The sequence below is a fragment of the Notolepis coatsorum genome (assembly GCF_963971535.1).
Source record: "Notolepis coatsorum genome assembly, chromosome: 19".
NCBI lineage: Eukaryota > Metazoa > Chordata > Actinopteri > Aulopiformes > Paralepididae > Notolepis > Notolepis coatsorum.
Window position 1 is genome coordinate 75,355,182 of NC_140183.1, and position 26,207 is coordinate 75,381,388.

General features: G+C 44.3%; 1 protein-coding gene across 2 annotated transcripts in view; it reads left to right on the forward strand.

Annotated features, from left to right (window-relative positions):
* Nucleotides 1–2,639: 2,639 nt before the first annotated feature.
* Nucleotides 2,640–26,207, forward strand: part of chn2 (chimerin 2) — a 56,017-nt gene continuing 32,449 nt past the window's right edge. For both annotated transcript variants that reach the window (XM_084335695.1, XM_084335696.1), the window contains exons 1-3: nt 2,640–3,082; nt 21,646–21,684; nt 25,902–25,957. In XM_084335695.1, the coding sequence (XP_084191821.1) occupies nt 3,028–3,082; nt 21,646–21,684; nt 25,902–25,957 (150 nt within the window). In that variant the 5' untranslated portion in view covers nt 2,640–3,027. The remainder of the gene's footprint in view (nt 3,083–21,645; nt 21,685–25,901; nt 25,958–26,207) is intronic.

Sequence of the window (26,207 nt, forward strand, 5' to 3'; positions counted from 1 at the left end):
GTCTCCACACAGACCATTGAGATTCGCGACAAAACTATTAATAATAACTACACGAATACACTACTAAAAAGCTAATAAAAAGCAAAGGGCGAACTGTGGTGTCAGGCAATAACTATATATATAATTAATATACAATAAAGTTATTCAAATATGCTATAAAATGTGCAAAACCGCGGCATGGCTGTAGATTTCTCTCTGTCATCTACAAGATGCGCTGCATGCCAGCGCTGCCGGCGCACTCCCAGCATGTTTCACGGAGAAATATGCGCTAGGTGGACGCGGGCCCTAACTACGCAAACTAAATATAATGTAGTGTTAAAGTGTCTAAAGTGAGTGTTAAGGTGAGTGAGTGTTTGTTTAAAGTGAGTGTGTGCATGTGGATGTGTGTACAATGAGTGTAGATAGATGGGTTGATGATGTTACATAGTGTCATTGAGCATCCTTATGGCCTGGGGATAGAAGCTCCTTCTGACTCTCTCTGTACTGGCCATGAGACTCCGGTAGCGCTTGCCTGACCGCAGCAGTGCAAAGAGGCAGTTGTTTGGGTGACTAGAGTCTTTGGTTATTCTCTTCGCCTTGGCCTTGCAACGCTTGGTATAAATGTCCTGGAGAGTGGGAAGCCCACCTCCAATTGTACGTTTGGCTGATTTATTGCCTGCAATGCCTTACACAGTATTCATAACTACCTACCTCAACCTATAGTCATATAACACTGTACTGTACATTTATAGATCTATATGAATATGTCTACTTATATACCTGTTTACATACCCACTCTGTACATGCTGTATAGTATAGTATAGCTCACTACCTAGTGTATTTATACTTGTATCGCTGTACATAATAATACTGTACATACTGTACATTCTATTAGCATACTCAGTATAATAACATGTTACACTGTAATCACTTGTTACACTGTATATTTACTCAATATACTCACTTGTTACATTGGATATTGTTATGCACTTTACTGTTACACTGGTTAGATGCCAACTTATTTTCATTGTACTGTACTTGTGCTATATGATGACAATACATTTCAATCAAATCTAATCTAGGCTTTTTTCCCTCTAGTGTTCAATTTAGAGTTGTTCATCTTCAGAAATTTGAAACTGGGGCCGCTAAGTGGCGCAGTGGGCAAGGCGCTCGCCACTAACGCAGGATATGCTGGGTTCGAGCCCAGCTCTCGGCGTTGCTACTGGCTTGGCTGGTCGTTCATACTAACACAATTGGCAGTGTTAGGGGGTGGGACAGCCGGTGGGTGGGGATTGGATGTTGTGGACAGCGACTCCTACAGGTCGGTTGGTGCACCTGTACAGCAGAATCAGGAAGTATCGGGGGCAGCGTGAGCCTCCCATGCGTTACTCCTCGCCACTGAGAGATCGCGCTGTGCAGGTGAAAAGATGCGACAGCTGCCTCCTCGTGTACCGGAGGGGACACGTGATGCAAGGCTTGGTCCTCACTGCAGCCGACCAGTGGGAGGCATAGTCTAGCAACGTTCGAGACAGGGGAGGGGAGAATTGAAGAGGGAATTGGCGAGGCGAAATTGGGATGGGAGAAAAATAGAAGAAATAAGGAGAAAAAGTGGATAAAAAATATATATATTTGAAACTGAACTGCACACTATTATATATAATTAACATGTGCAAATTCTATTTGTGGGTGGCTTTCCCAATTTAAAGGTAGAATCTGTAATGTCGTCAAACTGCGACCTTATAGGCAAAAGAGCCCTGCTTGGTATTGTACTGTTTTAGCTTTGAAGGTAGAGTCTGTACTAATGCCGTCAAACAGTGGCTTCTAGCCAATAGATACATTGTTTTGGCCTGATGTGTGGGGTTGGAGTTGCATGGGGATAGGAGAGGGGTTGGTATTGCTGGCCACAAATCAGACTCTGCCAAGAGAGGTATGCAGAAATTCACTGAATTGTAACCCTTTCACTACCACACTAACAAAGGGTTAACCCTTTCAAGGCGACAATACAGAAGGTTAACCCTTTCACTACCACACTACAGCCGGTTAACCTGGTGGTAGTGAAAGGTTAACCGTCTGTAGTGTGGTAGTGAAGAGTTAACCTTCTGTAGTGTTGTAGTGAAAGGGTTAAGTTACTAAACTCCAACAACCCACACATCAGACCAAAACAATGTCTATTTTGCATACTATTTGCCGGCATTAGTACAGATTCTACCTTCAAAGCAAAATGTCCATATAGAGTCAGGAAGAGGATTTGCCATATTATGTAGCCTATTTCTGATATTTCATTATGCGGATGTGTCCCTATGTAATTACCATTGCATGTATGTATCCCATAAGCATAATACTGTAGACTTAGGAAAGTCTATTTATATTTATTTTATTATTATAATATTTTTTCCCCCAGATACTTTCTTGAATTCTACAGCCATATTATAGAAGTATCCGGTAGGTATCGAGAGGTGTAGCCTAACTTATTCCCTGCATTGGGAGTCAAGCCTGGGTACCTTTTACAGGCACTTTCACTTTAAGAAGGCGCGTCTACGTTGCAGTCAGTGTGGTATTTATTACAGTCTTTAAAAAGTGGCACATGGAAGCGATACTGTAGTAGCCGAACTATTTCATTTTCACCATGACGAAGAGCTATACGTCGCTACTGTGCGGGGAGTGGAATGCGGATCTATTCTAAACCCAGGGAATCCGAGCGTAAATTCATGGTAATGTTCCTCTACATTGTCTTGACTAGATAGAGTAAGCTGCACTCTGCTGCAGGACACACACAGTGAGGCGAGAGAGCGGCGCAGGGGATGATGAAGTAAGAAGCGTGCGTGTCGGAACAGGGCAACTGTTTCACTGCTTCTGGCGTTGAGAGAGGCAACGAGACATGAAATAATCACCGGTGGTTTTAAGGTAAAGTCCTGAGCAGGGAGGGAGTGACAGCGGGGAGGGACGCGCCCGAAATGGACGCACCGCCGCCGGAGACGTGCAGCTGCGAGCGCACCTTGACCATCACCACACGCACACGGGAGTAACGAGCCGCACGCACGGATTGGGATGGCAGCAGCATCCAGCAACTCTAGTCTGTCTGGCTCATCATCAGTGTCCTCCGGTAAGAGTTCAAAAAACGACCTATGTGTGACACTATAGATCTGGGTAGCCCTAAATAGACTATAGTTATTATGTGAAAGTAACAAATAAATAATACAAATGTTTACATTATTATTATTATTATTATTATTATTATTATTATTATTATTATTATTATTATTATTATTATTATTATTATCATAAATCATAATAATGATAATACTACTAATAATAATACAAATTAATATTAATTAAGTTGCCAATAGCGTCATCATACCATCATGTGGGATTTTGTATAGCCTATACTGGGTAGGTTTCTTTCTATCGGGCATGACACTGACAGGAACTCGTGGATTTGGGTTGTTGTCACGAATAAAACTTTTCTCCTAATCTTGCTTTTCTTTTAACATAGATATAGCCGTACGCCCAGTGTGGTCACCAATGTAAACAATGCATGCGTAAAGACCGGCAACTGCGCATTTCATCATATATTTCTCGATTGTTTTTTCCACCTGTAACTCGCAGTGACAATTTAGCACAAAAAATACCAAGAAATGCTAATCGCTTTTTTCGACTACGGGCCCTGATTGATCAAACCACTGGTTTTACGCATAGTGTAGTGTAGAGTGTAGACCTACTGTGCCTACAGTCTGGTTGCAGCGCCGGTGTGAGCCTTGCGTGCAGCGGAGAGGCAGAGATATGCACGGCTGTGAGATGCAGCCCGCATGAGGTCTGATCTGAGTATTGTCATTATTATTATTACACAGTTCATACAATCATCTCCACAAGTCCCTTGTTCACTTTCCATTTGGCTTGCTCTAAACTAAAGGATCCTCGGCTCTTTGGCAAATAGCCTGTGTTTCCAGCAACGGGGGCTTATTATTGTGACATTTTGAAAAAGCCTGCACTTATTATCCCAAGGTCCAGTGATAGAATACAGCCGCATAGGCATATTGTTACTGTGAACACCAAATCTTAACTCCCATGGGAAATTAAGGGATTCCATGAAAACCGGAGTAATCCTATTACCTGTTATAAATTACTAAAACTCTGGTATAATTTCCACAGAAACGCGAACTCAGAATGCAACTGCAGCTGTTCAAACAAAAACCCCGCAGGAACAGAAAGAGCAGGTCTGCCTCACTTGGCTGTCTGAGTTGATAAAGTGTGCTGCTCTGCTCTCCTTGTTTGCCATGCGGGGTGTAAAGTACAAACTGCACTATCACAGTGGGAGCCACACCAACAACAACCAACCACAACACACAAGAGTGAGAGTGTGTGTGTGTGTGCGTGTGTGTGTGTGTGTGTGTGTGTGCGCGCGTGTGTGTGTCAAAACGAGAGGTTTGGATGCTGGGTATTATTCGCACTAGGCGGCCTATATTCGCTGTGTCCAGTGGCGTTCCTATCTTAAATGCTGTCCTGGGCGAAACTCCAGTCCTACTATCCCATAATTAACATCACAGTCACAAACAGGGCGCCCACTCCGACAAGGTTAATTGACCTGACGTGAAGTGCAATAGACCACCGCAACACTTCCACTATTCTGAAATCATGGGAGAGAGAGCGGGGGAGAAAATTAATGAATGTGGATGAGAGCCTTGACATTAAGTGGTTGTAGCTACGGCTGTGGGGGCGCTGGAGACATGATCAAATATACTTTTATAGGGCAGCTTGAGTGGCGCAGTGGGCAAGGCGCTCGCCACTAACGCAGGAGATGCTGGTATCGAGCCCAGCTCTCTGCGTTGCTACCGGCTTGGCCGGCCGTCATATACTAACACAATTGGCAGTGTTAGAGGGTGGGAAAGCCGGTGGGTGGGGATTGGACGTTGTGGATAGCGACTCCTACAGGTCGGTTGGGTGACGCCGGTACGCCTGTAACTGTTCCGCAACAGTAAGTGACTTCCGGGGTAGGCCTGATTGGCCCCGACAGGCACGTGACGCGGCAAACTCAGGACGCGCAACGAGGCTGCTGAGAGCTGTCGCGCGGAAATAGGCTGTCTATTGCCATTCTCTAACACAAACTCTAACCTTAACCAGCTCCTTAACAGCGCCTAAACTTAACCGCTCTAACCTTAACCAACTCCGAAACAATGCCTAACCTTAACCTTAACCTTAACCATGCCTAACCTTAACCATAGAAAGAATATTGCCATTCTCTAAGACAAACTCTAACCTTAACCAGCTCCTTAACAGCGCCTAAACTTAACCGTTCTAACCTTAACCAACTCCGAAACAATGCCTAACCTTAACCTTAACCTTAACCATGCCTAACCTTAACCGGCGAAAGAATACACGTTAAAAAAAAATCACGTTAAAAAAAAAAGATTTGATGGGATTCGAACTCACCAACAACGGACCACAGGATCGCAGGACCGCTGCTCTGCCAGGTGAGCTGAAGCGCCGAATGAAAGTCATGGCGTATTTGGACGGTTACGTAATTCCGCAAGCTCTGCCGCTCGGCTCCGCGGAGCGTGCCGCGCGGCAGAGAAAGTTGCGCGTCACGTGCCTGTCGGGGCCAATCAGGCCTACCCCGGAAGTAACTTACTGTTGCGGATAAGCTATAAGCCGCCGGTACGGCGGAAACAGGAAGTATCGGGGGCAGCGTGAGCCTCCCACACGTTACTCCTCGCCACTGAGAGTTCGAGCTGCTGCGGTGAAAAGATACCGACAGGCTGCCTCCTCGTGTACCGGAGGCGTGAATACTTTCCCTAAGCCAGTTGTACTTTTGCACGATCTGATTGGCCACTGACGTTTCTGGTCGCGTGACATGTGCGCCAATCGCCGGACGGCAAGTTCTGCCACCGGTTAAGCTTAGGCACTCTTTCGAAGTTGGTTAAGGTTAGAGTTTGTCTTAGAGCAGGGCGATAGAACACCAGCCCTGATTCAGGGCGGCTACGTGGCGTAGTGGGCAAGGCGCTCGCCACGAAATGCTGGAGACGCTGGGCTCGTCAGTTCGAGCCCAGCGCTCCACATTTGCTTTCAGTTTAGCTGGTCGTCCGTACTAATACACATTGGCCGTATTAGGGGGTGGGAAACTGATGGGTGGGGATCGGGCGTTGTGGACAGCGACTCCTACAGGTCGGTTGGTGCGCCTGCGCAGTAGAATCAGGAAGTGTCGGGGGCAGCGTGAGCCTCCCACGCGTTACTCCTCGCCACTGAGAGATCGAGCTGCGCATGTGAAAAGATGCGACTGCTGTTACCTCAAGTACCGGAGGGGACTTGTGCTATGTATGACTTAGTCCACATTGCAGCCGGCTTGTGGGAGGCAAGAAACAGCGTCCGTGACAGGGGAGGGTTGAATTGGATGATACGAAATTGGGATGGGAGAAAATATAGAAAATGGGAGAAAAAGTGGATAAAAAAAAAAAGAACACCAGCCCTGATTCCAAACTCTAACCTTAACCAACTTCGAAAGAGTCGCCTAAGCTTAACCAGTGATAAACTAGGCGTTAGGTAGTTTGCAGGCTGTTAGACCCGGAAATAGGAGCAGAACTTGCCGTCTCACGATTGGCGCACATGTCACATGACCAGAAACGTCAGTGGCCAATCAGATCGCGTAAAAGTACAACTGGCTTAGGGAAAGTATTCACGCGTACCGGAGGGGACACGTGATGCAAGGCTTCTATCCTCACTACAGCCGACCAGTGGGAGGCATAGTCTAGCAACGTTCAAGACAGGGGAGGGAAGAATTGGAAATACGAAAATTGGGATGGGAGAAAAATAGAAAATGGGGAGAAAAAGTGGATAAAAAAAATATATATACTTTTATACGCCCGAGTCTCCTGAACACGGAGCGACCAAAGTCAATCTGCACTTTCTCGGCCGAGCTATAGTCACTTTTCCGCACCTACTCCCGAACTCCGCATGCACAGATTCAAGATTGCCCACGGAGTCTCTCTGGATTGTCCAGAGATCTAGGTTTATCTGCGTGTGCATAGTTCGGGAGTAGGTGCAGGAAAGTGACTATAGCTCGGCCGAGAAAGTGCCGATCGACTTGGGATTGGTCGCTCCGTGTTCAGGAGACTCGGGCGTATAAAAGTATATTGGATCATGTCTCCAGCACCCCCACAGCCGTAGCTACAACCACTTAATATCAAGGCTCTCATCCACATTCATTCATTTTCTCCCCCGCTCTCTCCTCCATGAGATCAATGTAACGCGGAAGTGCAGTGGTCTATGAGCGATAGAAAACCGATTCAGGGGGAAAAATATCTATAATAATAAAAAATGTCGCCTCCTCATGCCGCCCTCAACAAGATCGCACCCTGGGCAGCTGCCCATGTTGCCCATGCCTAAGTACGTCACTGGATGTTTCCATTGAAATAATCACAACTTAAAAAGAGGAAAAGTGGATTTTTTTTGTGCACAAGATACAACCTTTAAAAAAAAAGAAAAATCAGCATCGATGAATGTATAACATGTAAACGTCATACGTGGTGTAGCTGCATGGTTTGTCGTTACAATGATGAGCATGTAGTGTAGCCGGTGTTTACCCGGTAACTCTGGGATTCTCCGGGCTTCCTATAGCCACGCCACGCCACGCCACGCCACGCCACGCCACGCCACGCCACGCCACATGGTCGGGAGTTGGGAGTCACATTTCCCAAGGCGCTGTCCAATGGGAGCAGCAGACAGTGGCTCGGAGCTGATACAGCCTGTGGAAACCGCATGCTTCACAAAGCATTATCTCATAATAGTGTTTTGCCAAAAGCAGTGTTTGACCACGGCATGCTTTAAGAGGAAAGTATTTTCTTACTGTGGCACGGAGGGCTGTCATTACCGCCGGGCCCTCGGTATAATTATCAGAGGTTACAAGCTGCACTGAAGCCAGGGATGGAGTGGTTGTCACAAGGGTATCATTATTTTCACGGAGAGCTTTTTTGGCAGTTAGACACAACATTTGAATAATCTTGTCCATGAGGCACACATGATGACTCAAAAAGGAATCTGTGCACACTCTGCCCACTATTACACACTCGGCTCAGGCTGCGAACAAAATGGACTATTATGGCGGTCTGTAGTTGTTTCTACAGAGAGGCCTATCTAGTGATCTTGCTCCGAGGCGATTAGCTCATGAAGGATCCGGAGTGTCGACCTCATGCCAGTTCACTATGGGCAAGGCCGGGAACAGTCGTGTTGTTGTCTGTTATATGACAGCATTTTCCGGTAAGTTGCGCTCGTAAGCATAACGTTTCATTTGAACAAATTAATTCCATTATTCGATACAAAATTCATTTATTCATACAGGGTGAACGTATACAGAGCAACCTGTCTTACCGGAGAGCCCAATTATAACTGGGCAACTAAAAGATAGAAATGAAATACGTAGAGAACAGACACACACAGACATGTCAACAAGAGAGAAGCAACATTAGAGAAAGCATGTCGAATATATTAACATGAACTTATACAAGCAGAGGTGATTTCCTTCCCTATTTGCATTGGTATGCAAAACAGAACAACACTATGCACCCAAAAACCATTCCATAAATCACCTTTTAGTGTACATGATTTTGTTCTCACAGACACATACACATGCACACACAATGTCCATACTATATTAATTATAACCTTATTACACAGGTGGTATAGAGGCAGACTTGATAAACCCCCCGCATGTATGTCTCAGGCACTAACCGGTAACGTTCTCACGAAAAAATGTATTAACCAATACATGTTGCAATCCTTTCCTGTCCCTGGAAAGATCATTTGTGGCGATGCTGTGCTCAGATCAGGGGGAGACATACACATTCTTGGCACTGGAAATAGAAGCATGTACCAGCACACTGTTAGCCAGACTGCTCTCAGGAAATAAAGCTTTGAAACGGAATTGAGGGATAGAGGATGAAAGTATGTCTCCTGCCCTTAGGCCTGAAGTGACAAAATTGGATAGGGAAGCAGAATTGTGTGTTGCAGACAGTCCACCATGGGTTTCTGTCAAATGCTGTAGTGGCTTTATAAAAGCCTTGCAAGCATTAATTACCACCGGTAATACCCCCTGTGTCTAGGAGTGGTGCCTTGTTATATTACTCACTGACTTACCAAATGGACTGTGGTGGGGAACGTGTGGCTCAGGGGGTGGTAGAGTCGTCGTCTGGTAATTAGAAGGCTCCTGGTTCGATTCCGGCTCCGAAGTGTCCTTGAGCAAGACGCTTAACCACCTATAACTGCTCCCGATGAGCAGATCGGCACCTTGCACGGTCGCCACTGCTGTCGGTCTGTGAATGTGTGAGTGAATGGGTGAATGTGAGGCGCAAGTTGTAAAGCGCTTTGGATAAAAACTGCTATATAAATGCAGTCCATTTACCATTTACTTACTAATCAAAAAAAAATAATGATTTGTAAAGCGCGCAATCACAAGTTAACTTAATGTCCCCATGGGCCGGACAAGTCTTCTTTAACACTTTGAGCGCCACTCACGGCTAATCTCGGGTTTACGATAGTGACGTTGAAAGCCACGTCACGGCTTTTCTCGGATTTCTTTTATTTGTATTTTTTTTTAGCGATCTGAAATCATATTGCATCACGCGAGCCTACCGTTGGAGATCCAGGGGCCGCCGGCGATCAGATGTGAAAAAAGCGCCCCCTATCGTCTCCCAGATGGTAAATCACCCTTTTGGAATGGACTCAATGAAAATGGATGGGGAAAAAAAATTCCAGTCCACCTTTTACTTCTCACCCATGCAGCCGGAGTTACCAGAGTTCATTCTGGAGCCTCTGAGCCGCGGCGATCATGGGTTATACTGTACACACGTTGGATCAATATACTTATCGATTTTTTTGAATGGTGATCAGGAATTGGAATATACCAGTTGGATACCAACTGATGTCAGGTAAGGAATCTATGTCATCAGTGTTAGGATAATCAGACTCGTTTTCATGGAGATATAAGCGTTTCCACTATATGTGATATGGCTGTTTCACTGTAAAAGCCATGAGGAAATAATAGCAGCGATTATCAGCGCACGGCACGAGCGTGCGTGCGCACACATATACTATCGACCATCTAGCGTTTATTTGAAAACGATTCATAAATAGACAGACGAATGATAACGTTCTGGAATATTCCAGTAAAAGGCGATTATCATGGAATGTGTTGTTTTTTCTTCGAAACCGAGTGGTTTTCAAAATGCTATAAAAAGGAAATGAAGCGATAAAAACACAATCTGCTTTGCCAATGTTGACTGGAAAATGCTTCTTTGATAAGCGATGGGCAGATTAGACACATAGCATAATTTAAAACATAGATTAGGCGATATTAACGTTACATGGGCCGTGGACCGTGGCATCAACGGGGTAAAAAGGAAAACACGGCCCGGCACTGAAAGTGTTAAACAAGTCAATAAGAAACATCACAATAAATCAAGAACAAAAAACCCACCATGAAATCCCAAATAAATGTAAAATAAATAAATGCAACACTCCCAGACATACCCCAGCGAAGGTAAGGAAAAACTCACTAAAAACCTACTAATAGGAAAAAAAGCACCACAGGTGATGTAGAGGAGAGAAACCTTAGAAGGGCCGTTCAAGGGGGATCTCCCTACTTGGATGTCGGTGATAGTAGTGTTGCTATGGATGATCGATGGGTGGAGAATAAAACAGGCGAAATAGTTGGTATGTATGTACATATACGTGTAATAAAACACAAATATGTACATGCAATAGCAACTAGCATACATAAGAATATTTTTGAAAGATTTAAATGGAATAGAGCTAAGAACAACAACAAAAGAGATAATAATCTGTGTATGTTTTACAGTGACAGAGATAGTGTAAATGTGTCCCGTTTCTAACCAGTGCTGGCAGTGTGCGTCTGGCCACTGTCTATTAATTATTAATCACAGGTTGGGCTTCCCCTGTGGCAGCCAACAGGCAGAATCATCACATTACCAAAAGATGTGTCATCCCTTCCTTAACGGATGCACTCCTCTCCGTTGTTAACCTCTGCAACATACAGCTGGCCCAAAACGACCCTCAGCCCAGCCAGTGGCACACAAACACACACCAGAGAGGGAGAGAGAGACACACGTCCGTACCCGTCACATCATATCTGGTCCGTGGGAGACTACGGCGGCATAGCAAGGGCTTGTTCTGGGGCACGGTAGAACACAGATGGCCTCCCCATGGGAGCTCTCTGCAGCATCCTTGTGACATGATGGGCAGGTGTGCGCGTGCATGTGTGTGTGTGTGTGTGTGTGCTGCTCGTGTTGTACTGTACTTGTGTGTGAGCGAGTTTGTAGCCATATGTTTGTGTTTGGTCAACCTCTCAACATGGAAAGGATGACATGGGCCTTCTCTCACAGCATTATGTTGTGCGTTGCAATCTGTGTGTTTTGACACGTGGGACCTCTCTAAAGGCGCATTCGTCTTCTTTCATCGCAGACGATAGATGATGATACTGTGTAGGTATAATGCTGTGTATAATGCTCATAAAGGCTTTAACCCTTTCACTTGTGAGATACTAGGGGTGGGAATCACCAGTTTCATCATGATACGATACGATATCGATTCTTTGGACAACGATACGATATTTGCCGATATCACAAAGTCTCTCACGATACAATACGATTAGATTCAGGTGCCTGCGATTGATATGAGATGATATCATATGCCCATTTAACACAATCAGTAACATTTAGATCAACAAAAAAAAGGTAATGAAAATATCATTTGACATTTGTATTTTTGAGCTCTTCCAGACATTTAAAGGAAAATCAATCTATTGTTTTTAATACAAATAGACCTCCTGTTCACTGTAAAGTGCCACGTTTTTATATATTGAGCTTTAAACTTTAAGCTACATTTTTTGGAACTCAAAACTCACAACCTCCCTCTCCCAAACCGTTCCTACAACAATTTGTTGATGTTGCATGATCATGTATAGGCCTACATTTATTATGTATTATATTGTTTATGTTTAAATAACATTTAAACATCAAACTCCTCTGACCTCATCTGGTCTTTCCAAAGACGTGCGCACACACACACACACAGAAAGGGAGAATGCTATGCTGTAACGTCTACACACACGGAGCTACTGCTGTTGTTCTTGGGCGGATATGAGACTCGCCACAGGATTTTCAAAATAAGAGTATCGATATGAATCGATCTTATTACATCGCATCGATCCGATTCGATTGTTGATAATTACATCGATGTATCGATCTGGATCGATGTATCGTCCCACCCCTATGAGATACCATGTGCGATTTTAGAGTAGTGAGAACTGACCATTATAATGGTGATTTAACAATGGCTACAGGCTATTCAAAGCTATATGGAGTTCTATAAATCGAAGATAGAATTTCAGGAGAACATTGCAAAAAGAAAGCCTACATCTGAAACGGTTAAACATGTTGAGCTGTTGTCAATATGTTCAGTCCTGCTTCCAGTTGATCTCCCTGTCCTGAGGTTTACCTTCATCTGCGGGGATGAAGTCTTTTACCTTGATCTTTATTCATCACATCATTCTCTGAGCTACTAAAACAAACAGCCGCTAGTAATTATTTTACCAAATGCTTCTGACTGGTGAGTAATGGAGGGCAACGCAATTACTAGTTGTCTCCTCGGGGGGAAGAACCTTCAGGCTGTTCCATAATTCAGAATGTCCACTAATCAACAGAAGCAGCAAAAACTCATTCTCACTTTGAAATTCTTTTTGATGTCCTCCCAAAACCCCCCAACACCCCCCTCCCCCCTTTTTTTGGGTGGTGTGGGGGATGGTTTAGTGGGTGGGGTATATGCATGCTGCTACCTCATTAGATTAGATTAGATTAAAATGTATTGTCATTATACATCACAAGTACAGTACAATGAGAACAAGTTTGGCATCCAAACAGAGTGCCAATGTAACAGCAAAGTGCAATAGAAATATACAACGTACAGGTGATTAAAACAAGTATATTATCGCTAATTTGCAAAGACTGGAGAGACGCTGGGCCTCACGTGTCAAACACGCCGCCATCTTGTGTATTTATGTGTTGGTACAAGTGTGAGCTGATATTTGCATCAGCTCTGGGCTCCTCTCCTCAAAGAACAAGAGATAAGAATGGTCTAGTCTCACAGTTATTATAGATACAATGTGGCTAGGAAGGGAGTGTTTGGCAGTCGCCCAGATGAAATCACACTCTTTCAAATGGAGCCGCAGTCAAATTAATTAATTTGGATTATTCGCCAGTGTGAGGACAGCAGTGACGAAGCCCCTGTGTTTCTGAGGGACAATACATTTTCATTGGCCCACACGCCAGCAAATGGAGCCCGAATAGTAATAGTAGAAATACATAAATATAGGCAATACAATTATAATAAAGATAAAAAATAACCAGTGTAAACAATATAATTAACTATGAATATGATAAAGTAAACAGTGTAATCAAAGGTGCAGATGAGGGTCTGTATGCCCTATCAGTTATATTATAATATGTTACAATAAATATGGGCAATAAACCACTTAGAATCTGAATATATACTATGAGTAAGTAAAGTAAACAGTATACACAAGTGCAGTATACACAAGGTACCCTAACTGGCATGATATACGTCATACATTATACGTTGTATTTATGTCTTTCCACTATTATCCTGCCCATACCTGTACCTCCCCTCCCCCATGCTGCTATGACGCCTGAATTTCCCCAAGGGGGAAATCTTATCTTATCTTATCTTATATCTATGGGGGGCACTTTGTTTTCTCACCATGGCGGCGGCATATCATAAATTATGAAACTGCAAATTAAGTTTTTTTCCTACTTTGTCAGTTGATCTGAACTCATTGACTGCCATGCTGTTTTTCCATCTTTACTCCCTGGCGCCAGCGTTATTGACCATTTTCACGATGTTTGCGGACCCATCGTATATTCTATATTATAGCTATGGAGACAATAGTATGACTCACTCATTTGACAGGCACTATTTATACTCCAACAGGGACAAAACAGTTTATTTCTACATAGCTTGTGAGCTATACCACGCAAAAAATCGCCCCGTTTCACAATAATCCAGGCTGGTTTTCTAGATCGTGAGATATAGTGTTTAGTGCGCATATGCACAAATATCGCGGCTGCTCACCTGAAACCTATATTATTGGCAGGTCAAAGGTAAACACGACCATATGTTTCTTCACAAAGCCATCGGGAGGGGGGGGTTATCTTCTTCTTCATCATCTCCAATAGTTCGCTCGCCATTGCATTGCAGGCTACTATTGTGTGCTCCGAGGGGCGGACCTTCCTACAGGCGATATAGGCGGTCGCCTTTTTTTCTCTGTGCAGTTTTGGCGCCCCCCTCTATATCGGCAACCATTATTTTTACATAAAAAAAATTCTAACATAAGGGAAAATGAGCCAAAAATCTAAAACGGTCGGTCGGTCTGAGCCTCAGCTTTAGGTGTTCACAGTCAGAACATGCTAGAGCGCTGTGCATTGATGGGTATCGGTCAAGTGTTTATAGAATTGAGCATTGAGGAAAGAAAGACTAACGTTAGAGAACTATGAAGAGGCAAAAGCCATAAAAAAAAAATAAAAAAAAATACAAATATGGTGAATCTCGCCTAGGGCGCCAAATGTGCTAGGTCCGCCCCTGTGTGCTCGGGCCAGACTATAACACGGAGCCGAATAGGTTTCCTCATCGGCCGGTTTGACTATAGTATTTTTATGATTTACCAGAAGTGCTGAGTCCAACATAGTCTGGTGAAAACGCACCATATCATCCATAATCATCATCCATATCATCCGTTTTGTCTTCTTCTTCATAATATCCAATAGTTCGCTCTAGGCGATCACCATTGTCGAACGTTAGATGGCTGTAGTTTGCTCACTGCTGCTCGCTCCCTAGTGCTTTGGGTGCTCTCACTGTGGCATGGGGAGACCACACTAAACTGGCCCATGCAGTTCAAAAGGTAGGCGATACTGCCACCTGTCAGGATTCTATAACGTAGCCAGATGTCCCAGGCACACTCACAAAGGCCCATGCGAGTGTTTAGAATAATAATAATAAAAAAAAGGAAAAAGGAACGAAAAACGAGATATCTCGTTATTGGCGCTCAAGCGTTGGCTGTCAGAAACGAGATATCTCGTTTTTGGCGCTCAATGAGTTAAAGGTCCTCATGTAAGTGGTATTTCTTGTTTGTTAAAATAAGTGGTCTACATGTTAAAATAACAGCTCTACACTCCGACAGCCATCACTGATATAGTGTTTGGTCAGTAACAGTCACGCAGTCGCTCCTGCTTTGCAGTAGACACAATATACTTTTCTGGTTTCCCGTTCCCACTTTATCCAATCAGGAGAGAGAACTCCATACTGCAATCATTTACAAAAATAAGAAATAAAAACGAGTTTTACGCAAAAGCGTGCTTGAAACAAGTAAAATAATCTACCAGTGCAGTAAGCAGTAAACAAATTTGGCTTGGCAAGATTTCTTGAAATAAGTTAAGATATCTAAGGTTCTCTCTCCTGATCTGATAAAGTGGGAAGGGATACCAGGAAATGTATTTTCTGTTTACTGCAGAGTGGAGGGACTGGGAGACCCATGTTACTGACCAAACACTCTATATCAGTAATGGCTGTTGGAGTGTAGAGCTATTTAACACTTATTTTAACTGAAGAATACCACTTATAGCACCATTAAAGGTGGTGATGTTGTGGTCCGTCTGCTGTCATGGGACCGACTGCTCTCAGCAGCACCACCACACCTGGGTATAAAGCAGAGTGATAATGATCTCCTCCTCTCACGCTCTGGTTGCTATGCCATCGACAGGCCACAGGTAGAGGAGGCAGAATGAATGGAAGAAAATGTGCTGATCATCTGGGCCTTCAATGTGCTGACTGCCAGTCAAACAGACTGGAACAAGATTTGAATCTAGACGCTGGCATTTTACTATCACAAAGAGAATCAGGCTTTTACACACTCACCTGCTATGTGACTCTCTGTCACTCACACACAGACACCTGTGCTACACACTCAAGACCCCCCCCCCTACCCACGCTCACCAAGTGCTCACAGGGATGCATCCTCCAAATCCCCTCCCCCCTCCTCGGTGGGTGGAACTACCAGTCATACCATCACCAGACGCACTGGTGGAAAGTAACTTGTTCTTTTTACTCAAGTACTGTACCAATTTCGAGGTACTTGTACTTTACTTTTTAGGGAACTTGTACTTATACTCCTTTACATTTCAAAGGAAATATTGTACTTTTTACTCCATTACATTTATCGGAACCCATCGGTTACTAATTACTTTTATTTTGCATAGAAAACATGGCAGAAACGGATGACGATTATGAACTTTCAAAATTGAAGCCTGCCAACTTAATCAGAGCAGCATAACTGGACCACATATCACCTTTAATCAGAGCAGCGCAACTGGACCGCATACCACTTTAACATAACCAATCAGAGCAACATAACTGGACCAGTTACCACTTTAACATAACCTTTAATCAGAGCAGCGTAACTGGACCACACACCACTTTAACACAACCTTTAATCAGAGCAGCGTAACTGGACCACACACCACTTTAACACAACCTTTAATCAGAGCAGCGTAACTGGACCACATACCACTTTAACGTAACCTTCAGAGGTCAGTGGTTTGAGTATTGAACGCTCACAAGCACTGGAATACACAAAACATCATGAAGAATGCATACTTTTGATACACATTCAATAGCGAATACATCTCGACTTTGAATTGTGAATGGAGGACTTTTACTTTTAATCTGGGTATTCCTAGGAACTGTGTACTTCTTCCTCCGCCACGGATGAGACGACACGGCACCATTGATGATGACGCAGTCAGCGCACCGAGGGTGGGTGAACGTCGGGTCATGCTATTGATCCACTCGATTAATGTGCTGGAATGCTTTGAAATGAAGATGGGAGCATATCTCCCGGACCCAACGTGATTCATTGTTCACATACTCAATTACTGGAGCTGTCAAAAGACTCGTCAGACTGCCCAGAATGCTAGGAGACGTCCCGGGGACGCGTCGGTCCGCGGGGCTTCAGTTTCCTCACATACAGGGGTTCAGTTTCCTCAACAATCTTGCCTGATGACATTTCCTCTGAAATACTGAGAAATTATACTGTGTCATAATAACTTCAGCGGATGATGTGCACCCACATGCAGGTCGTGTGAAGGAGATGCCAGGTGATTGATTGATTGATTGATTGATTGAAAACTTTATTAACAGATTGCAGAATGGGTACAATACAGTACAGCTCAATACACACAATTGTTAAGGGGATGCAGACCAGAGAAAGACTTTCGTCTTGTTTACATCAGGGTCCCCCATTTTCAATTCATCGGGACATACATGACATACAGATAGACAGTACTGCTACATCTATACATTTATGACATACCAGATTTGCAAATACAGTACTGTTTGTGATACAAAAAGAGTCCAGAAAAGGGAGTATATACATTTGACGTAAAAACTGTACATTGGAGGAGGTTGGGTGGGGTTGGGTGGGTAGGAGGGGTTGGGGGGGAAACACTGTACAACTGTACAAGCAAAACTGTACATTGGAATATTGACAACCATACTAGGTAATTTACTGTACATTGGAGGGGGTTGGGGGGGGTGAAACACTGTACAAACAAGCAAAACTGTACATTGGAATATTGACAAAACCATACTAGGTAAATTACTGTACATTGGAGGGGGTTGGGTTAGGACATTTACAGGGGCCAGTTTCGAATTGCAGTCTCCCGTAGGTGTTCTTTGAGAGTGGTTTTGAAAGTGGGTAGTGATTCACATTCCTTTACAGCTTTAGGTAGGGCGTTCCACTGCTTGATGTTGCATAATTGCGAAACGTGTTTAGTCCCTTGTTTGAGCCGAATCTGGGTTTAACATGATTTGTGGAGCTCCCTCTGGTGTTGTGATCGTGGTATTCACTGACCTTTGGGAAGTATTTTGACATGTACTGTACATGGGTACCTTGGTCGTGTAGTGTATCTTGTAGACCAGGCCCATTGCAAGTTGCTGTACTCTGTCGTCTACTCTAAGCCATCCTAGGTTGTCAAAGTGGGCAGGGGTGAGGTGGGTTCTAGGAGTAAGGTCAAGCAGTAGTCTGACCAGTTTGTTTTGAGATGTTTGTAATTTTGTTTTTAGCGCCTTTGAGGTGCTTTGGTACCATGAGGTGCAAGCATAGTCGTAGTACCCTTGAATGAGTGCTCCTGCCAGAGACTTCAGGGTATTCTTGTTTACCAGAGAGGAGATCCGGTACAAGAATCGAGTTCGTTGGTTGACTTTTTTTATTACATTGAATGCCATTTAGTCACAGGAGAGATTAGCCTCTAGGATGGAACCCAGGTAGGTAATTTCATCTTTCCTTGTGACAATATTGTCACCCACTGTAACTGAGAAGCCGTCGGTCTTGCTGAGTTTGTTATTTGAACCGAAGAGAATGGACTCTGTTTTGCCTATGTGTAATGAAAGTTTGTTATCAGCAAGCCATATGCAGATTTTGCCTAGTTCCGAGCTGAGGGTTTTTTCAACCTGTAACTTGTTCTTGTCAGAGACCAGCAGGGCTGAGTCGTCCGCAAACAGGAACAAGTTGCAGTCACAAGCTGACGACATGTCATTTGCATAAATGATCCGCCATCTTGGTTAAGTACAGCGGTACTTCGTGTGCCAAAACAGTATCCATTTGAGCGAACGCTAACGACCAGTGTCTAGGGGTACCCCAACCATTATAAGCCGGCTTTAGTGTAGGTTTTTATTTGGTAATGTGGGCCCACCTGTAACTTATTTTTGTGTATTGTGATAACTGTGTGACGTTCTTGAATTCCCATTGAACTCCTTGACATGTGCCTGGGTCTTCCCCTAATCCAAGCGAGGTTTTGAAATAATGTATTGAGCACTAGGTGCCTATGTTGGGAATAGCGTTCCCCTATAATGCAAGTGAGAGCACCCGGTGCCTAATGTGAATATATGCCATATGAACCACATAAAGTATAAACTGTAACTTGCTAATTGACCAGGCTTATATAAAGGAGACGTAGATGGGAGCACGGTGTGTGTGTCTATTTCTGAGCCCATATTCTAACCTTGTTGACCGGGTAAATATATATGACTGTGGTATATTTATTTAACCCTTCCACCCTATTTGCAGCATATGGTTAAAGGTCTCTACAGGTGGTCAAGGAAGGGTACTGCTTTGAGGGGAGCTCAATATCTTTATTTAACTAACAGTCACCAGGTGTGGGAGGGCTAACGGAGGTACTGGGGGAAGTGAGAGTGTGTGGGGAGCTACTGCTGACCGCCCTGGAAGGCGAGGAAGACCAGAGTACCACCCCCCAGGTTAGTAAATCCTGGGCCCCATCCGCTCCTGCTGCCCGCCCTCCAGAACGACGTTCCGGGCCCAAAGACGGGGGTTCAGATAGATTGAAATCTACTGCATCCCGCTACCAGGTGGCTGCGTATAACTACTCCCATAAGCAGGGATAATCCACCCTTCTACACTAACACAATTGGCCGTGTTAGCGGGTGGGAAACCCGGTGAGGGTGGGTCCTGATCGTTGTAAAACAGCGACTCCTACAGTTCGGTCGGGGCGCCTGCACAGCAAGGGAAGGATCTAGGAGAGGTAGTGTGACCTTCCACGCGTTACACTCCCAGTGAGAGTCCGCGCTGCCAGGTGAAAAGAAGTGGTGGGCTGGGTACACAATACACATGTGTCGGAGGAAGCATGTGATAGTCTCCGCCCTCCCGGACCGACGGTAGGGGGTAGAGTGTGCAGCGACCAGGACGACTAACATTGGGATGGGTGAAAATCGAAAAAAGGAGGAAAAAGATTAAAAAATAAATAAAATAGCTCAGGTCATCAGGTGTGTTCAAATACTACAGTTGGACCATTCACACAAATCCTGTGAATGAAATGTGTTACATTCCATTCCTAGAGGCAATTAGGCTTTGTCTTTATTCGCGAGGGAACATTTATGCGCATGCGCATTGCGCAGGGGCATGTGACATCATTAAAACACAGTGCAGCCCCTTTTGAAATCACCACTGCACCACTGGTGATTGGTCCATATGTAAAAGTTCTGCGAGGCTTATGGGTATTGTAGGAGTAAAGATTACGATATACACCTATTCTCAAAGATTAACTTAAAACATTTACCTTTATTGGTTGTAACAGTATAAGAATTAAACAAGCGATACCTTTATCAAAGATTATGAACCTACACAATACGGGTTGGCTGTAATACCTGTGATCTTCAGTTGGGTGGCCACCATGATGGAAAATCAGGAACACAGGAACCTCACTCCCCAGGTCTATATGCTGTGGCTAGAAACTCTCACCACAACACAATCTGACATGAGAGTTTCTGTTCTGTTTCTCAGATTAGGAGAAGAGTAGAAGAACTGATGCTGATGTTCGGAAGTTTTGCACTGTGGAAAATTGACAAGAAGCATTGAGCAACTATTTAAACTATTTTAATAATCATGGTCACAGTGGGTCTGCCACATGCCAATGAGTAAGATACCAGTTTTAGACTTGTGTGAGAATCCACTCGTTTATCTGTATTCTATTCTAAGACGTATGTCGTCACGACGGTAACCAGAACAACACGGCATGTTCACTGAGGGAAATCATGGGATCGGGTTTAGGGAATGTACTGGTGCACTTAAAATAGAGATCTCTGAGAGCACCTTCCCCGGGGGTAATATAGATATGTTACACGCCGACAGTAAGGCCTAACAAAAATAATAGTTGGTTTCAGGTTGGTTGTCAGTTTGGCCATGGGTAGGTAGGGAATTTTTTTTTTTAATTTTTTTTTTTTATTCTTTCCCACGGCGACTATGGATAGGGAATTTCTTTATTTAATGAACCCTTTCACTGCCACACGACAGAAGGTTAGCCCTTTACTATCACACAACCGACGGCGATGCTCCATCATTAGCATCATTAGCTCCGCGGATGCGGAGCTAATGATGCTAATGATGGAGCATCGCCGTCGGTTGTGTGATAGTAAAGGGCTAACCTTCTGTATTGTCACAGTGAAAGGGTTAACCGGCTGTCGTGTGGCAGTGAAAGGGTTAAAATGTTCACAACAACATGGATGCATGTACTCTGCCAGCATGTTTAATATCCATAATACTAAATGTTTGACTAAGACTAAGACGTTGTTTTTTTTTTTTTTAATATATAATTTTTTTTTAAAACTCATAAAATATATTGGGTCGCACCTAAATCGGCAGGGTCGGTCGGCAACCTGAAACCAACCATTATTTTTGTTAGGCCTTACACGCCGACAGTAAGTGAAACAACAAGTTGACATCTGTGTCGATTGTCCTTGAAGCAGGGGCGCTGAATCAAAAAGTGCATTTCTCAGTGGCACATCTCAACAAGCAACAACAGCATCGCGGAGCCCTGTGCCTAATCCACACGGGGGGAGAAACAACGTTTATGTCACCATGGTGATGGGCTCGCTGTCAATCCAGAGTGGAGGGAGAATTAACGGAGGTTGCAATAGGGAGAAAACACAGCGTAGGCTGTGTTAACACTGAGAGTTTGGAACAAAATGTCCTCTTTGCATAGTCTGACCCAAGTCTCTTGTTGTTGTTGTTGTTGTTTACAGACCCGGATGATTACCAGCCGCCCATATGGAAGTCTTACTGTAAGTATGTGTGTTTTGTGTTGATTATAAATATATACTATAACCACGATTTGGGTTTTGTTTGCTTGTCATTATAAAGGAGGGTTTATGTGTGATCTATAGATAGCAGAGATGCATTATTTCCTATACTTTGGATAATTGGGTTTTGGGTGGTACAGGAAGACTTCCTGCACATAAGAATGCAAGAGCACATATACTTGCAACACACATTTAGGTAGCCACAAACAGACACATGCACGCACATGACACACACACACACACACACACACACGCACACACACGCACGCACGCACACACACACACACACACACACAAACACACACACGCACGCACACACACACACACACACACACACGCACGCACGCACGCACGCACGCACGCACAAACACACACACACACACACACACACACAGACACACACATAAACACACACACACACATCCCCAACCAATTCCAGAAGAATATGGGCTTGCATCAGCCAGGAAATAGGATTTTTTTTACCTGCGAAGCGCAACTAAGCTATAGATGTGGTTATCTTCAGAACACCTCATTATCTACTGTTATGTTACAACAAGGGAGGGAACCGGTTGACTCCTTTATAATAGCTGCACGGTGTCTGCTGGAAATGTAGGCGCACAGGCAAAACCAGGCGAAAGCATTTTTAAACAGAACTCCAGGGGACAGGAGGTCTGTGTCTTCTCTGGTTGGTTCGCGGTCGACACTATTCTACCAAAGTAGAACCATTTTTACCAGTTTACCAAACTACTTCCTACTTCACAATGAAAAGTTGTTACAACCAAATCTTACCTACATTAAAAAAACATTTAGTTTGAGGGTGGCTGAGTGGCACAGTGGGCAAGGCGCTCGCCACTGACGCAGGAGACGCTGGGTTCGAGCCCAGCTCTCGGCGTTGCTACCGGCTTGGCCGGTCGTTCATACTAACACAATTGGCAAGTGTTAGAGGGTGGGAGAGCCGGTGGGTGGGGATTGGACGTTGTGGACAGCGACTCCTACAGGTCGGTTGGGTGACGCCGGTGCGGCGGAAACAGGAAGTAGCGGGGGGGGCAGCGTGAGCCTCCCACGCGTTACTCCTCGCCACTGAGTTCGAGCTGCTGCGGTGAAAAGATGCGACAGGCTGCCTCCTCGTGTACCGGAGGGGACACGTGATGCAAGGCTTCTATCCTCACTACAGCCGACCAGTGGGAGGCATAGTATAGCAACATTCAAGACAGGGGAGGGAAGAATTGGATAATACGAAATTGGGATGGGAGAAAAATAGAAAAATAAGGAGAAAAAGTGGATAAAAAAAACAAATATACAGATCGGACTATTGCAAAAAAGTACAGTGTGTGTTCATGTGTGGAGAGATCAGTGTTCAGTGTTCTGATGGCCTGGGGGAAGAAGCTGAGTCTGAGTCTCTCTGTTTTTGCTAACCTTCTGTAATGTGGTAGTGAAAGGGTTAACCCTTTGTAGTGGTAGTGAAAGGGTTAAGCTGCACTCTATTACAGATAACGGATAACTCCCTCTGTCATCACGTACACTCTGTCCTCGCCGTTAGTCACTTTCTACCATCTTCTTTATAAAAACAAATATCAAGGAGGGGTTTACATTTCAAATGTTGTGACTGTTTAACCTTCTGTAGTGCAGTAGTGAAAGGGTTGACCCTTTGTAGTGAAAGGGTTAAGCTGTTCATACTCTCAAAGGTATTTCTTTTTCTTTTTAAAGAATAATATTGTCAGTGTCAAGGCAATAGCCACAGTCAGATAAGAGAGAGGACTTCTGGTTCTAAATGCCTGGAGGGAAATACACAAAGAGAACTGCTGTTCCTACTGTACCATGTGACAATAGTTCAACATATTGTCTACTGTGTTGTAAATATAGGCTACATGTAGGGGGTGTGGTATTCCTTTTCTTCGCCGTGGCAGAGATACAATCCAAGATTGCAATGTTGCCACTCTAAAATGAGGAAGCGGTAGCTTAGTGCGCCCCATTTCTACTGCAATCTGTCTCATCTTGCCCAGGCCCAGCCGCGGTACAAGGTGTTGCTGGTGACTTCTCCTGCGTGCCACACATTCCGCGATTTCATTTTCAATGGTTCCTCTGATTTACCCTGAGCCCTCCCACCTCCTGTGCCTAATCCATAGTGACTGGCTTGTGCTGCATGTGTCGGCGTATGTGTCCCAGTGAAAAGGGATTACTACTCTACGCCGTAAGCATCCCGCGTTAGGTCTTGCAGCAGGCTCGCCACAGTGAAATATGCACCCATTCACACCACAAAGCGATTCGAGATATATGGCTCCTGTCATATAAAACGCTGAGAGATTGGCCGTGCACATCTACGCTAATGGCTTCTGTTGTACCTGGTCGCCTTTGCGTTGAATCAGGGCAGTGGTCAAAAAGGGGGACTTAAAGTAACACGCCGACATTATGGGAAATGCGTTTACTGTCTTCTCCAGAGTCAGACAAGAAGATAGATATCAATTTCCTCTCTGTGTGTTCAGTAGAAAGCTATCCGGCTGCAGGCTAGCCTAGCTTAGCACAAATGAATGGAAGTGAATACGGATCAGCTAGCCTAGACCAAAATCACCTCTCCCAGAGTCCATTAATTTGTGTTAAACTAGGCTAGCTTGCAGCCGGATAGCTTTCTACTGAACGCACATAGAGGAAATTGTTCTTTATCTTCTTGTCTGACTCTGAAGATGGTAATCACATTTCCCATAATGTTGGTGTGTTCCTTTAAGGAGAATAAGCAATGAGGTAGGGATGCACTATGTGTCCAGTAGTGTCACTTAGTTCACTTCCTCTTGTACTGGATGTGTTGCTTCATAGGGCTATCTTTAACTCTCAGTCGACTAAAAGTCATAGGTTTTTGTCAACCAAGTGATGAATTGATTTCATTAGATTAGATTAGATTAGATTAGATTAGATTAAAATGTATTGTCATTATACAGCACAAGTACAGCACAACGAAAATAAGTTTGGCATCCAACCAGAGTGCAAATGTGGCAGTAAAGTGCAACAGCAATATACAATGTACAGGTGATTAAACTGGGTACAAATTCAAAATGTACAAATTAGTACTACTGAGTGTAGTGCTAATGAGATGTATGTACACAGTTGTAGTATAATATGTACAGTGATACAGGTATAAAGACAGTATGGTAGACAGCTGGGTGGCGCAGTGGACATTGCGCTCGTCACCAACGCAAGAGACACCGGGTTTGACTCCGGCTGTCGGCGTTGCCTCCGACTTGGGCCAGTCGTCATACTAACTCAATTGGCAGAGTTAGCGGGTGGAAGTCGATGGGTGGTAATCTGGACGTTGTGGACAGCGACTCCTACAGGTCGGTTGGGGACGCCTGCACAGCAGAGACAGGAAATGGCGGGGGTAGTGTGAGCCTCCCACACGTTACGTTACACCTCGCCAATGAGAGTCCGCGCTGGCAGGTGAAATGATGTGACAGGCTGCCTCCTCGTGTATCGGAGGGGACACGTGATGCAAGGCTTCTATCCTATCTACAACTGGCCAGTGGGGGGCATATGCGAGCAACGTTCAAGACAGGGGAGGGGAGAATTGGCACAGCGGGTAATTGGGATGGGAGAAAAATAAGAAAAAGAAAGACAGTATGGGGGCACCCTCGTGGCGCATACCATAGTGCATCGTGCACCTACGCGGCCAACCCGGGTTCGATCCCAGCTCCCGTCGTTATTTGTCGCATGTCTCCCCCACTTCTCCTCCCGTTCGCCCTCTCCTCTGTCGGTCCTGCGTGACCAATAAAGCTGTAAAAAATTTAAAAAATTTAAAAAAAAAAAAGACAGTATGGTAGTCATACTGGCCAGCAGTGTAACTAGTAAGAGTAGGATATGTACAGATATAGATATAGTAAACGACTATGTGCAGGTAAGTACAGACAGGTGTGGATAGATATATATGTGGTGAGAATAGATATATATATATGGTATATATACAGCATTATTGTACATGCTATCTAAGTATATTTCATCAAATAAATTGGGTTTCCCTTAAAAAAACACAGACTAATGGACTAACATAGGCTTGGTCAACTAAGACCAACCTGACAGATCAAAGGACTAAGGAGGGGGCTGTATCACTTCGATTGTTTGTAAATCGTTATGTTAATGGTATGAACTGAGCCGTGTACATAATGGCTCTGGAACAGAAGACATCTACTCATTTCCATGTTTTCCTCTAACAGTGTACCAGCTACAGCAAGAAGCCCAGAGACCCAAGAGGATCACATGTTCCCAGGAGGTCAGTGCGTCTGTATATAGATATTCACAAACACTACACACACAATAGCAGAGGACTACGCTGCCTCTCCGTACTGATGTGGGCCACGCTTCCTGGTAGGGATTTAATACGTTGATCTGTTAGATTACTTATTCTAATACTAGAGGGCCTGTTCTATCATTCATTCTTAGGCTACATTCACACTGGAAGCAATTAGAGCTCAATTCAGATTTATTGCTCAGATCTGATTTTTTTAGTTTGGCTGTTCAAT